The sequence below is a fragment of the Camellia sinensis genome, chromosome 8 (genome assembly GCF_055761805.1).
Source record: "Camellia sinensis isolate YWXY chromosome 8, ASM5576180v1, whole genome shotgun sequence".
Lineage (NCBI taxonomy): Eukaryota > Viridiplantae > Streptophyta > Magnoliopsida > Ericales > Theaceae > Camellia > Camellia sinensis.
The window spans coordinates 149,228,563-149,242,069 of NC_138968.1; the positions used below are offsets into that span (position 1 = coordinate 149,228,563).

The 13,507-nt window shown below is 36.0% G+C and overlaps 2 protein-coding genes across 2 annotated transcripts; one reads left to right on the forward strand and one right to left on the reverse strand.

Moving 5' to 3' along the window:
* Positions 1-3,010: 3,010 nt before the first annotated feature.
* On the forward strand, positions 3,011-11,340 carry LOC114274029 (DNA-directed RNA polymerase II subunit RPB2). Its single transcript, XM_028215887.2, has 25 exons — positions 3,011-3,546; positions 5,057-5,278; positions 5,366-5,656; positions 5,860-6,057; positions 6,134-6,198; positions 6,270-6,356; positions 6,430-6,550; positions 6,641-6,685; positions 6,790-6,927; positions 7,007-7,079; positions 7,173-7,249; positions 7,360-7,467; positions 7,565-7,681; positions 7,993-8,148; positions 8,229-8,333; positions 8,407-8,532; positions 8,604-8,681; positions 8,812-8,907; positions 9,001-9,116; positions 9,193-9,262; positions 9,356-9,409; positions 9,502-9,645; positions 9,743-10,042; positions 10,377-10,799; positions 10,903-11,340. Exons 1-25 carry the CDS (start codon positions 3,262-3,264, stop codon positions 11,002-11,004), a joined length of 3,597 nt encoding a protein of 1,198 aa, XP_028071688.1. The 5' UTR covers positions 3,011-3,261; the 3' UTR covers positions 11,005-11,340.
* Positions 11,341-11,951: 611 nt separating this feature from the next.
* On the reverse strand, positions 11,952-13,294 carry LOC114274030 (uncharacterized). The gene has a single exon (XM_028215888.2). It carries the CDS (start codon positions 13,149-13,151, stop codon positions 12,258-12,260), a length of 894 nt encoding a protein of 297 aa, XP_028071689.2. The 5' UTR covers positions 13,152-13,294; the 3' UTR covers positions 11,952-12,257.
* Between the last annotated feature and the right edge of the window lie 213 nt (positions 13,295-13,507).

Below are 13,507 nucleotides of genomic sequence, written 5' to 3' on the forward strand. Positions count from 1 at the left end.
ATTCCTTATCGACCCGAGCTCGAGCTCAATAAACGAGCTTGATAAGTAAATGAGCCAAGTTTGAGCTTAGCAAAGTTCGGCTCGGCTTGGTTCGTTTGCAGCCCTAGTAATATGTGTGGTGGCGGTGTGTGATGGTGTTGTGAGCTTCAAAAATCGTTGAGAGATGAGAGAAAGAAAGAGAGAGTGAGAAAAAGATATGAGAGAAAAGATTTGAAAAATCTACTACTATTATAAATCTACTATCTGCTACTATTATAAACGTATGAAGAGTCTGTCATGTTTTTTTACTTTTTTTAAATTTCAATTTTATCCTCTCAAATCTACTATATTTTTTAAAAGTTATGAAGAATCCTATATAAACTATCTCTTTATTTTTGAAGTTGAACACTCAAAAACGATATATCTGCTTCCAAGAATCCCATATAAATATAAACAAACCATCTCCTTTCCCACCAAAGAAAAAAGAAAAAAAAAAGTCGTCTTCGTATTTTTTACATTGATGATGATTGAATAACAAAAAATATTTACTCTTTCTTATTTCCTGTGTGTGCTTCTATACTGATATATATAATATTTACAATTATTCACCATGGATTAAATTATTGCGAATATTTTTGGTTGAATCTTAAAATTGTGTGCATGTATGAATTTAAATTGAGGAAAACGCATGCGTTTTTAAAACAGAGATTTGTACTAGATCTTAAAATTTCACAAGTTATCTTCACACACTTTTTTTTTGCTTAAATTATATTTTATGAACTGTAATATTTTATATGGTATTTCAATAACCAATATATAATGTCAAAATTTTAAATAAGAACCACTTTTGTGGGTTTTATTTTTTAAATTTATTTTTAAATTTTTGATTTTTCATACTTTCTCAATTTTTGGTGATTAAAGATAATGAATTTTTTTTATATTTTATATTTAAATTATACTTTTACATGAAAATCTAATATCTAATAATCTAAATAGAATTAAAAAGTAAAATATTAGTAAATTTTTTTATAAATTCAAGCATGTACTTTTTTTTAATTTTATATATATTATTATTATTATTATTATTATTATTATTATTATTATTATTATTATTATTATTAATTGTTTTCCAAAAAGAATACATAACAAATTATTATCTAAGTATATTTAGATTAAGTAAATCTAAATCTAACAGTAAAATTTAAAAGTATTAAATTAAGTGAATCTAAAAAGAAAATAAAAGGGTTATTAAAAAAAAAAAGTGTCAAAGACAAAAATTATGAAAATCAAAAAATTTAAAACAAAAATTTGAAAAAACAAACGAAACCAAGCACTATATATTTCTCTTTTTATACAAAATTTTCTTCACTAATCTCTAATTTTAGACAAATTATTCACAAATTCCTTTCAATTTTTATGTGAATTTAATAATATAATTAAAAAATTTACAATAAAGTAAAAAGAAGAATTGATTTCTTTGTTGTGACTTTTGGATTAAAACTTGATATTTTCAAAATAGACCTTAATTGTTATAATAAGACAAAGAAGAAGAGTAAAAGAGAGAAGGGTTGTGATTAGGGATGTCAAATGTTTTATTAAGGTCATGTTTGGGAAGACTAAATAAGTGTATTTTTTGACTTCTTTTGTATTATGTGTAGAAAAAGTAGAGAGGAGATGTTGATTGATGTGACCTAAAAAAGATAAAAATATGAAATAAGTGCACTTTTTTAGGTTAGCCAAACTTGTCCTAAAAATTTGACAACGCTCACATGGGTGTGAGTATTGACAAATTTTTTAATAAAATATTTAGAGTCTTTAGTATTTTTGAAGAGAGAAAGACAAGAAGAGAGAAAGACAAGAGATGGAAACAGTTTGTTTGTTTGGATGGAAAATATGTTTTAAAAATGTATTTTCTAGTGTTTTGGTACAATAAAAAATAAAAGTCAATGAAAAATATTTTTCATGATCGATAAAAAATAAGTTTATTTAGACATAAAATATTTTCTACTTTTAAAAATAAGAAAATGCTCTTGGAATTAAAATTTTATCAATATTACTACTTCATCACCACAACTTTCACTCCCACCACCACAATACAATCACCATGCTCACGGCCACCATTATTGTTGCCATACACCTCTACCTTCGCTCCACCATCACTAAGCATAAAAAAAATACTTTCTTAAAAATATATCTTTTAATATTTAAAAATTATTTTTCGCCTAAGCCTCCGTTTGGGAAATGGGTTGGCTTTTTGACTTTTTGATTTTTTTTGACTATTTTAGCCTGGGATAAAAAGTTTGGTTTGGGAAAAGTTTTTTTTTGGCTTTTTTGACTTTTTTCGTGAGAGAATAGTGTAATGATTATGGATTAGATGTGATGTTTTGTTTGTTGTGACTAAAATAGTTTATTTTGTCTTTTATGACTAAAATAACCCCAAACCTCCTTGTCAAACGGACTCTTAAGTGTTTGTTTGGGATCTACTACAAAAGTTAAAAAGTCAAAAATTATTAAAAAAGTCAAAAAATTCATACTATAAGCATGTGGGGAAATTATTATTATTATTATTTTTATTCGACAAGTTCAGTCAATGTACTTTGCGCATACATTTAGAAAGTGAGAAGATGTGACGCACTCCAAGCCACAAATTCCCATTTAAAAAAAATAAAATTCATGCACACCTCGGAAGTTAACAATTTGGTTAGTCTATTGTGAATCTATAATATTTTATTACACAATTTTTTATAAAAAATTAAAAAATTATTTCAAATATATATATATATATTATTTTTTTAATTAAAAAATCAAAAAATATACTTATATAACATGTCTCAAACAACCTGAAACGAATTAGATCGAATCGGATCAGATGGTATGAGATCGGATTGAGTAAAATCCATCAGTAGACCACAGCCTTGCCACCCAAGCACCACACCTTAACTAACCTAGTGATTCCTCACGTCAGGATAAATCCCTATATATATATATCCAACCCCCTCTTCCCATTTTCGGATCGATAGCCACTGGCCAGACGAGTCCCCTCTCTCTCACCCATTTCCATTCTAGGGTTTCAAAACTGCAACAAAATTTCAGAAAAAAACGCTAACGCACACACTCAATAACTCAAAAGTACATTCATATTACTTGCACTATATCAGGTTCCTGAGCTGAAAATCCAAAAAAATGGATCGGGAACAAAGAACAACTATCAAAAAGTAGAAACATTCAATTGATTTCAAACAATCAAAACTGTTTTGATCATTGTTTCTCTGGGCCCAAAAAATGTACGGCGGAGATGAGTACGATCCGAGTATGAATTATCACGGTGATGGTGTAGTGGAAGCGTACGATGAGGATGAGGAAGAAGAGGAGCAGGAGATCACTCAGGAGGATGCATGGGCGGTGATAAGTGCCTACTTTGAAGAGAAGGGTTTGGTGAGGCAACAGCTCGACTCCTTCGATGAGTTCATTCAGAACACAATGCAAGAGATCGTCGACGAGTCTGCCGCTATCGAGATTCGACCCGAGTCTCAGCATAACCCCGGCCGCCACGCCGACTTCGTCGAGGTCCTCTCTCTCTCTCTCTCTCTCTCTCTCTCTCTCTCGAATTTGGCTACTTTTTGTGAAACCCTAGCTTCGTCTGATATTTGTCTGGTCATCGCATTTCGAATGCGTGTATGATTTGTATTATGCATGTGTATGTTGTTCGCAAAAAGGTCAATAAAGCAAAGAACTGATTGTTATTAAAGAATGACTAATGTACTGTTTTTCCTCAGCAGTTTTTCAGTGCCAAGCCCTGAGGTATATGGTATGTGATACATTGGTCTCTTTGATACCAGTTTTTTATTTTTTTTATTTTTACCATTTTATTTTATTTGCACATGACATTATATTATTTGTTTTCATTGTTTCATTAATTTTTGTTTCCAAACAAATAAATTAATTAGGAATACTCGCATAAATAGCAGTACAAGACGGTGACAAAAATAAAAATGAAATATATAGCATTTCTCATTTAAGAAACTACTTGAAGGGTTAATCATTTTTGATTAGTGAAATATACCACATTGTAATCTCTAGAATGCAATAATTGCATTATTTTTTTTTCTTTTTAAGGGCTGTATTATAACTCTCTATATCTATATAGTTTTTAACTGTTGTCCAATAGTACTATGATGATTATATTTGTGTATCATATTTTGTTTAGTATGTAATATGTAACACATTTGTTTATAATGTTATATGTAGCAAGTATGAGTAATGAAATCTATTAAATTAATGAATAATATTAGTGACACACCTTTTTATCCCAATGAATCATAGTGAATTGCATGAATCATAAAATTCACAAAATTTAAGATTCATCAGCATGAGTTAAATTATTTTGGTTATATTATGAATCATAATATTCTAACAACCACGGACACGGTCACATTATTTTGAATGAATTTTTTGTGTTTGTGAATCATTTTCACTAATTAGCTTAACAGTGGATGGTGATCTTCACAGTTTGAAGATGAAATAGACACTTTGGGCCTCCAACAATCGAAACCAGCCTTTTGGGTTTTGGTGCAGGTCCAAAAACAAAAGGCCTTAATGTCTTGGTTTTAGTTGATTGAAAAGCAAATAAACTGAAATGGAAGACTTTAGGTCTTCATAGCTGACACTGAGTGAGGGCAGACAAAGAAATGTGATTTTCCTCTTTCGTACTGTAAATCAAAATCTGTATTCATATATGTTTGAATAGAGAGCTCAACAATAGTAAGAAAGGTTATTGTTTTGAAACCTGAAGACATTGTTTTCCCGCAAGTGGCTGAAGTCTGAACTTAAGATTTGAAAGGATCATGTCCTGGGTTATTAAAAAAAAAAAAAAAACTATCTTTTAAAAAAAATACTTTTTCTCCCAAGCTAAAAATTACTAAAACTGTCTTTTCTTGAGAAAAAAATTCATTTTATTCATTCATATTATTGCAAACAAGTTCAACATTATGAAAATGTAACTAGTTTGACGATACAAATAGACCTTGTTTGGCCTTTAATGGCTCAAACTACCTTTTTTATTTGGGTCTTAATGCAGACAATCTACCGAATCAGCTTCGGTCAGATATACCTGAGTAAACCCATGATGACAGAGTCTGATGGAGAGACTGCCTCTCTTTTCCCAAAGGCGGCAAGGTTGAGGAACTTGACCTACTCATCCCCCTTGTATGTAGATGTCACAAAGAGAGTTGTTAAGAAAGGCCATGACTGTGAAGAGGTCACTGAGACACAGGAGTTTACTAAAGTTTTTATTGGGAAGGTATTGAAATTTAAGTTCTAAATCACGGATATATATGTAACATTGTGTATTTGGAATTTTTTTGTCTTAATTCTTGCTACATTTTAGGTCCCAATAATGCTCCGGTCAAGCTATTGTTGTTTGTATCAGACCTCAGAGAAGGATTTGACTGAACTTGGAGAGTGTCCATTTGATCAAGGTGGGTATTTCATTATCAATGGGAGTGAAAAGGTTCTGATTGCTCAGGAGAAGATGAGCACCAACCATGTCTATGTGTTTAAGAAAAGGCAGCCTAACAAGTATGCTTTTGTGGCCGAGGTTCGGTCTATGGCGGAGTCCCAAAACAGGCCACCCAGTGGCATGTTTGTCAGGATGCTTTCTACCACAAGTGCCAAAGGGGTAAGCAAAGAATTAGTTTAGGGACACTTAAAAACATGTCCCTAGCATTGTTAAAGGGGTATTAGTGTTGGCAGCACTGCATTAGTCCTTGTGGAGTATTGCAAACACTACATTATGTGCACTTTTATGGAAAATTTGTTTTTTTATTGTTTTCCTTTGCAATTCGGATGATGTGAGGAATATTTCATTGTAAGTAAATGCAGGGATCTTCAGGGCAATACATCCGTGCTACCCTTCCGTACATAAGGACTGAAGTCCCAATTGTAGTTGTGTTCAGGGCATTGGGATTTGTTGCAGACAAGGACATATTAGAGCACATATGTTATGAATTTTCTGATATTCAAATGATGGATTTACTTCGTCCTTCCTTGGAAGAGGCATTTGTGATTCAAAATCAACAGGTATTTATTTTGTTATAGTCTCATCATTTAGTGTTCATTTAGCTGTATGAACAGTTGTTTCTATTTGCCGTTGCAGGTTGCATTAGACTATATTGGAAAAAGAGGATCTACTGTGGGTGTCACACGAGATAAGAGGATTAGGTGAACAAACTTGTTGCTCAGTTCATATAGTCATATTTGATTCTTAGCTAACTTGCTTGTCTATTTTGTAGATATGCCAAAGAAATCCTTCAAAGAGAAATGCTTCCACATGTTGGTACTGGGGAGTATTGTGAAACTAAGAAGGCTTACTATTTTGGGTATGTTTAGTTTCGGACTCATATTGGGACTCATATTCCAGAAAATGTTACTGATTGTTCTTAATTTCACTAGGTATATTATTCATCGGCTTTTACTTTGTGCCCTTGGTCGAAGGCCAGAAGATGATAGGGATCACTATGCAAATAAGAGACTAGACCTTGCTGGTCCTCTACTCGGAGGCTTGTTCCGAATGGTCCTTTATCTGTAACCTCTTTGGATATTATGGCAATTTGAAGGCTCAAATATTTCTGATTGTCATTAATGTGAACTTAAATTGATGCAGTTATTCAGAAAGTTAACCAGGGATGTGAGGTCCTATGTTCAGAAGGTTTCCTCATTAATCTCGTTTCGCTTGGCTTCATCATTTTACCTCAGTAGTATCATAAGGTATATTGTAATTTGAAACTGAGTAGATTTGCATTCGTGGACCAGTGCGTTGACAACGGGAAGGATGTTAACTTGCAATTTGCAATTAAAGCGAAATCAATTACAAGTGGCCTTAAGTACTCTCTTGCTACTGGGAACTGGGGACAAGCAAATGCAGCTGGCACTAGAGCTGGAGTTTCACAAGTCGGATCCTATCTCATTCATTTTATTCTCCTTGATGTTCTCCTTTTCAATTCATTTATGGGTAGTTTTATGTCTACAGGTTTTGAATCGTTTAACATTTGCATCCACTCTCTCCCACTTGCGAAGGTTAAACTCACCCATTGGACGTGAAGGTCAAACTCCTTTTAATATATTTTTCAGAAGGCTGCAAATTTTTTCACTGGTTCTCTTAAATTTTCTTTTGACATTCATTCTTATGTGTCCAGGTAAATTGGCAAAACCGCGACAGTTGCACAACTCGCATTGGGGAATGATGTGTCCTGCAGAAACACCTGAAGGACAAGTAATGAATGATCATACATGAATTATTTATTTATTTTTTGAGTTGGAATGATGAATTATTTTTTGCAGATTTTAAACTTGATACGTGCTTACTAAACTCTGTGTTATCAGGCCTGTGGATTGGTAAAAAACCTCGCATTGATGGTGTATATAACAGTGGGATCAGCAGCACATCCCATTTTGGAGTTTTTGGAAGAGTGGAGTACAGAAAATTTCGAGGTAAATAACCATTGCAAGTGCCTCTGACTCTCCGCTGGACTCTGAAATTTTTATCTCTTCACAAATGTTGTTTATTATGTATCCCTTCAAATTGTAGGAAATATCTCCTGCAGTAATCCCTCAGGCCACCAAAATTTTTGTCAATGGTTGCTGGGTGGGCATTCATCGTAACCCTGAGCTCTTGGTGAAAACTCTACGACAGTTGAGGCGACAGGTCAGTGTTTGGAAATAGGCTTTTTTAGTAATTTTTTAGCTTTTTGGCCAAAATATGATATAAAAAAATTAGTATATTTGGGATGATTTTTTGGTTTTTTTACGAAAAGATGTGTAAAAAGTAGAGAGAAAATAGAATCTTTGACTTTTTGGTATAGGTTATTAGCTTTTTAATTTTTTTATTGACTTTTTGGCTTTTAAGCTTAAAAAGTGATGTTGCCAAACGAGCTCTAGTATCAATTTGATATTTGATTTACTACAAATTTCTAGATACTGATTTTATTGACTTAAATGCTCATATTTCATCCACAGGTTGATGTCAACACTGAAGTTGGAGTTATCCGTGACATTCGTTTGAAAGAGCTCCGGCTCTATACAGACTATGGCCGGTGTAGTAGACCATTGTTTATTGTGGACAAACAAAAACTGCTTATAAAGAAGAAAGATATCCTGATTCTGCAGCAAAGAGTATGTAGTACTAATGATGAGTTTTTTCGCATAGTCTATTGCCCCTCTGGTATTATTAAAGCAGTTGATTCTTTTCTCAGGAGTCCCCTGAGGAAAGTGGTTGGCATGATCTTGTGGCGAAAGGATTCATAGAGTATGTTGATACAGAGGAAGAGGAGACTACAATGATTTCCATGACAATAAATGTAAGTATTTAACGATCTCCAATAATTCAATTTTCTATTACATTTGAGAGATATATTTTCTGATTTCTTTCAGGATCTTGTAACTTCGCGGGTCAACCCAGATGAGGCTTATTCTGAAACCTATACTCACTGTGAAATTCATCCGTCGCTAATATTGGGTGTTTGTGCTTCTATCATACCATTTCCTGATCATAACCAGGTCAGGTTGTTCTTTGTGCTCTTGGTCATATATATTTTTTGTTTCATTTATAATTTGGCGAAGCAATGCAGTCCCCTCGTAATACGTACCAGTCTGCAATGGGGAAGCAAGCCATGGGAATATATGTGACCAATTACCAGTTACGAATGGTGGGTATTTTTGATCTTTTTCTTTAGCTCAGATCCTGTCTCCCGAGCAACCTCTCTACCACAAAATGTATCTCCCTGTTTTTTCTGATTGTCTCTCACATTGTACTCCACTGGTCTTTGCTTGATACAGGATACACTAGCCTATGTTCTCTACTATCCTCAGAAGCCCCTAGTTACTACGCGTGCAATGGAGCATTTGCATTTTAGGCAGCTACCAGCAGGCATTGTAAACACTAGCCCTAGTATTAATTATTGCTTGATCTGTGTTCTCACTGAGCTTTGGTGTACTGACTTAGTCCTTGTCTTGGTTTTGTGAAAGAATGCCACTGTTGCAATTGCTTGCTATTCGGGATACAACCAAGAAGATTCTTTAATTATGAACCAGTCTTCAATTGATCGTGGATTCTTCAGATCTCTATTTTTCCGTTCATACAGGTAAGGTATATACAACTTTGGATGAGTTATTTATATTCTCCCAAGTGTGGAATGTTTTTCTACTTTTATTTGATAGGGATGAGGAGAAGAAGATGGGGACACTCATCAAAGAGGACTTTGGGTGTCCTAATCGGGATAACACCATGGTTAGTGCTTTATCTACAAGACATTATGTTCTATTCTATGTGTCTTTTTTTTTTCTCATAAGAATGCGAGCGAAACTCTGCTTCTGTTGGCAGGGAATGCGACATGGATCTTATGATAAATTGGATGATGATGGCCTTGCACCTCCTGTAAGTTTATGAATATAAAACATTTGCGTAATTTTATTTCCTTGCAAAGGCCTCTAGATTGTGCACGTCATCTGTTTTTTTACTGATGTCAGGGGACAAGAGTCTCAGGTGAAGATGTTATTATAGGAAAGACGACACCAATGGTTCCGGAAGAGACTCAAGGACCATCTTCAAGATACACACGTCGTGATCATAGCACGGCCTTACGCCATAGTGAAAGTGGAATGGTGGATCAGGTACCGTACAATTCCATTCATATGCTGCAACTGATCCTTTAAGTTATAATTTGTTTAGTTGTTCACTCAATCAAAAATTTCTCCCTTTTTTGGGTAGGTCCTATTGACCACAAATGCAGATGGGTTGCGATTTGTTAAAATCAGGATGAGATCAGTTCGAATACCTCAGATTGGAGACAAATTTAGCAGTAGGCATGGGCAAAAGGGAACAGTGGGGATGACTTATACACAGGAAGATATGCCGTGGTCAATTGAGGGAATCACTCCCGACATCATTGTGAACCCACACGCCATTCCTTCTCGTATGACAGTTGGTCAGCTCATCGAGTGCATCATGGGGAAAGTTGCCGCTCATGTGGGAAAGGAAGGAGATGCAACTCCTTTCACTGATGTTACTGTAAGTATAAATACGACATGAAATAAACAACATGCCTCACTGAAACCTTTGAGACCTCTAGATTCGAGGCTAAATAAGCCAAAGAAAGTTGAATTCCTGCGTAAAAAATCACATGCTGTATATGATTTTGATAGATTAGGAACCTACAAGAAGATCCAAAGAACATGTATCTCTGTGTGTGTGTGTGTGTGTGTAACATGGCTGATGACTGAATAAATAGTTATGCTATTACCCTTATTGTATCTTCATTTGTGTTTATTTAAACAGATCAATAATACAACAGATTAATCATCAGAATGAATTTTTAGCTAACAAATGTATGTTGTACTCCTAGTTAGACAATATCAGCAAAGCACTTCACAAATGTGGGTATCAAATGCGAGGTTTTGAGACAATGTACAATGGTCACACGGGACGACAGCTGACTTCTATGATATTCCTGGGCCCAACTTACTACCAGAGACTGAAGCACATGGTGGATGATAAGATCCATTCTCGTGGGCGGGGTCCAGTCCAGATCCTCACAAGGCAGCCTGCTGAAGGGCGATCGCGTGATGGAGGTCTGCGATTTGGGGAAATGGAGCGTGACTGCATGATTGCTCATGGGGCTGCACACTTCCTCAAAGAGAGGTTGTTTGACCAGAGTGATGCCTATAGAGTTCATGTCTGCGAGCACTGTGGTTTAGTCGCAATTGCCAATCTTAAGAAGAACTCCTTTGAGTGTAGAAGTTGCAAAAACAAAACTGACATTGTTCAGGTAAAAGGGCTCTCTCACTCTCTCTCTCAAACATGGGCTCACTTGTAACATGTTGTATACCTTTTTATGCTTATCTAATATGTTCTATTGGCTTTGTGCACAGGTGTATTTACCTTATGCCTGTAAGCTTCTTATTCAGGAGCTCATGTCCATGGCCATTGCCACAAGGTTGCTAACAAATGAAGTGAAATTATCGAAAGAATGAAAGTTAGCAGCCTAAGCAATCACTATTCCAATTCCTAATTGCTTCTGAATAGAAAAGGCCATCTTAAGATCATGGGTAATAATAACTCCAATTTCGTATCAATTGAGGGCCAATGAAAGAACAGTATCCAAAGTTTTTTACATTTTAGTGAACTCAACTTTATAGATATATTATTGGTGAAAAACCATGACAAATTTGGATCCCGTTTCTTTCTGTGGGTCTTTCTAGTGGCGTTGTAAAGGCTTGCTGAACAGTTGGTCCATTGCTGCAACATTGTTGGTCCATCAAACTTAGCTATTTTTCCGAGTGGAATGTATAAGAAGATTTCTTTTGAATAATGGGCGTCACTTGTGTGGAGGTACTGTTTTGTTACTAAGGTTATTTTTCTCAGTAGTGCTTGTGTAGCCAGTTTTTTTTGGTAACTGACAAACAAAATGCCAACTATTATCCTCACAGTACTAGTTACTAAAAAAACTCCCATCACTTGATGTAGCTAAATTGCTGAAACAATGAGTTGAATGAATGTTTAATTCATTCCCGCACCTCACTTTCTTAATATCAACACATAAACAGTTTGTAGAAACTGATTTTCCAACATTCGGCTCTGATTACTGAGGCATGATAACCTTTGTCATGAACGGTGTGAATCAAGCAATTTCTTGAATATTTTCATACTCATGTAAATCCATCAAAAGCACAAGATATTTTGTGTGTGAATCAAGCACCCTTTGTTAGATACTTCTTGAATAGACCAAGACCTACCCTCAAGATCCTTTTACTACATGGATTATATCCCAAATGAACAAGACATTTTATGTCGGTGTATATATGTAACAAAGTGTTTCGGTAAGATGGAATGGATCACATAAAAACATTTTCTTCAACCATGAACAGAATTTTGTAATCATTCAATCAAAATCATCACAAGATCTTTGGAATCCAACCATGAGAGAGAAAATAAAAAGTGAATTCAATCATTCCCATTTCTATAGAACAAACAGATCGCTAGCAATTCATCTAAAACCCAATATGCAAAGTGAAGACTCAAGAAAAGACACCAAATAACAATGGACACTGACTTGAAAATGGGTACAACCTAAACCTAAAAATTTTGAAAATTTTAAAGAAATTGAATCCTAAGAATGATGAGCACTAACCTGAAATCTAAAAGAAAATTTTGAATCTTTGAAAAAGAAATGAAACCCAAGAATGATGAATGCTCAGTATGAAAATGGGTATAGAAGTATGAATCTCTACATCAACTTGTAGTAACAGTTCTTGCCAGAAAGAAGAATCTCATAGCCTTTGTTGCAGGGACACTTGAAGTGAATGATCAAGCACTCCCCTGTTCTCTCCACACTCACAGCTTCCTCTGTTTCAGTCCCTTCTGCAATTTCATCCTCTGTAATCTTATTATTGTTAGCACCATTAAAATCGCCATTGTCATCCTCTGCACAGCCACATTCTTTTTCACCGCCTTCGCACATGACTTCATCCCACCATTGGATCATCTCTCTCATCCGATCCTTCATTCTTTTCAGCCTCTTGGAACTAGGACTCTCTCCTCCCCTGTTTAACTCCGAACCCAACTCGCCAGAAATGGGTGAGTGTGAGAATGTTCTTGGTGCGGATTGAGTTGGGTCGGAGACTGATCGGCGGAGAACCCGGGGGAGAGGTGGCAGAGAGGCAGTGGACTTCGCCGGAGACGGGGTTGTGGCTGAAGCGTTTGTCTTGGCATTGTCTGGTGAGAGAGAGTTCAAAAATTGTGGGGAAGGAGGAGTGGGATTGGTGGTTCCGGAAGAGTTGATGGGGTCGGAGAAGGAGCGGCGGAGAATGGGAAGGGGAGTGGAGGCGGAGGGTGGCGATGCGGTGTCGGAATTGATCGGAGGGAGGAATTTATTGGCGGCGTAGGAGGAGGTGAGGAGGGTGAGTTGTTGTTTCTTGGGGGTGGGTTCTTGGAGGAAGGAAGAGGAGGGTGATCGTCTTTTGACGGAGGAGCCGCACATGGTGCAGCAATGGGCGGTGGCGGAGGAAGGCGGAGGTTCGGTGGTGGTGGTATTGAGGGTGAGCATAGCGAGGCCGTTGACGGCGTTGGATTCGAACCCACCGTGTTCTTCCATTTCTTGTGAGTGCTCTGTGCTCTGCATATATTATCCTCTGCCTCTTGATTTCGCGCTCTCACTCTGTCTCTGTCTCTCTCTCTCTCTTAAATGAAGTGGGTATGATTACCAGTCTCAATTATGTTTCAAACTATTCCCTCATAACATATATAGCACAGTTCGGTATACTTTTAACCGCCTCAATTATGTTTTGGGCTTCGCTAGCCTAACCCACATTGAGCATATAATAATCCTACTTCCCCGACCAGTCAAATTTTCCTTAGGGTGTGGTCAAGATGGTGATGGCAGGCTTGGGCTCGACGGGGCGGTGAGTGAGGTGGTGTTAGTGGGTGGAGAGGGGCAATGCATGATGGAGAGGTTCAAAGGGTGACAAGGGTTATTAG

Excerpts from the sequence above, each read along its gene's own strand:
- LOC114274029 (XM_028215887.2), top strand. The coding sequence starts at position 3,262 with ATGTACGGCGGAGATGAGTACGATCCGAGTATGAATTATCACGGTGAT. Across the intron at positions 8,149-8,228 it reads TCCTGATTCTGCAGCAAAGA|GAGTCCCCTGAGGAAAGTGG; the intron begins GTATGTAGTACT and ends TTCTTTTCTCAG. Across the intron at positions 10,800-10,902 it reads ACAAAACTGACATTGTTCAG|GTGTATTTACCTTATGCCTG; the intron begins GTAAAAGGGCTC and ends CTTTGTGCACAG.
- LOC114274030 (XM_028215888.2), bottom strand. The coding sequence starts at position 13,151 with ATGCAGAGCACAGAGCACTCACAAGAAATGGAAGAACACGGTGGGTTC.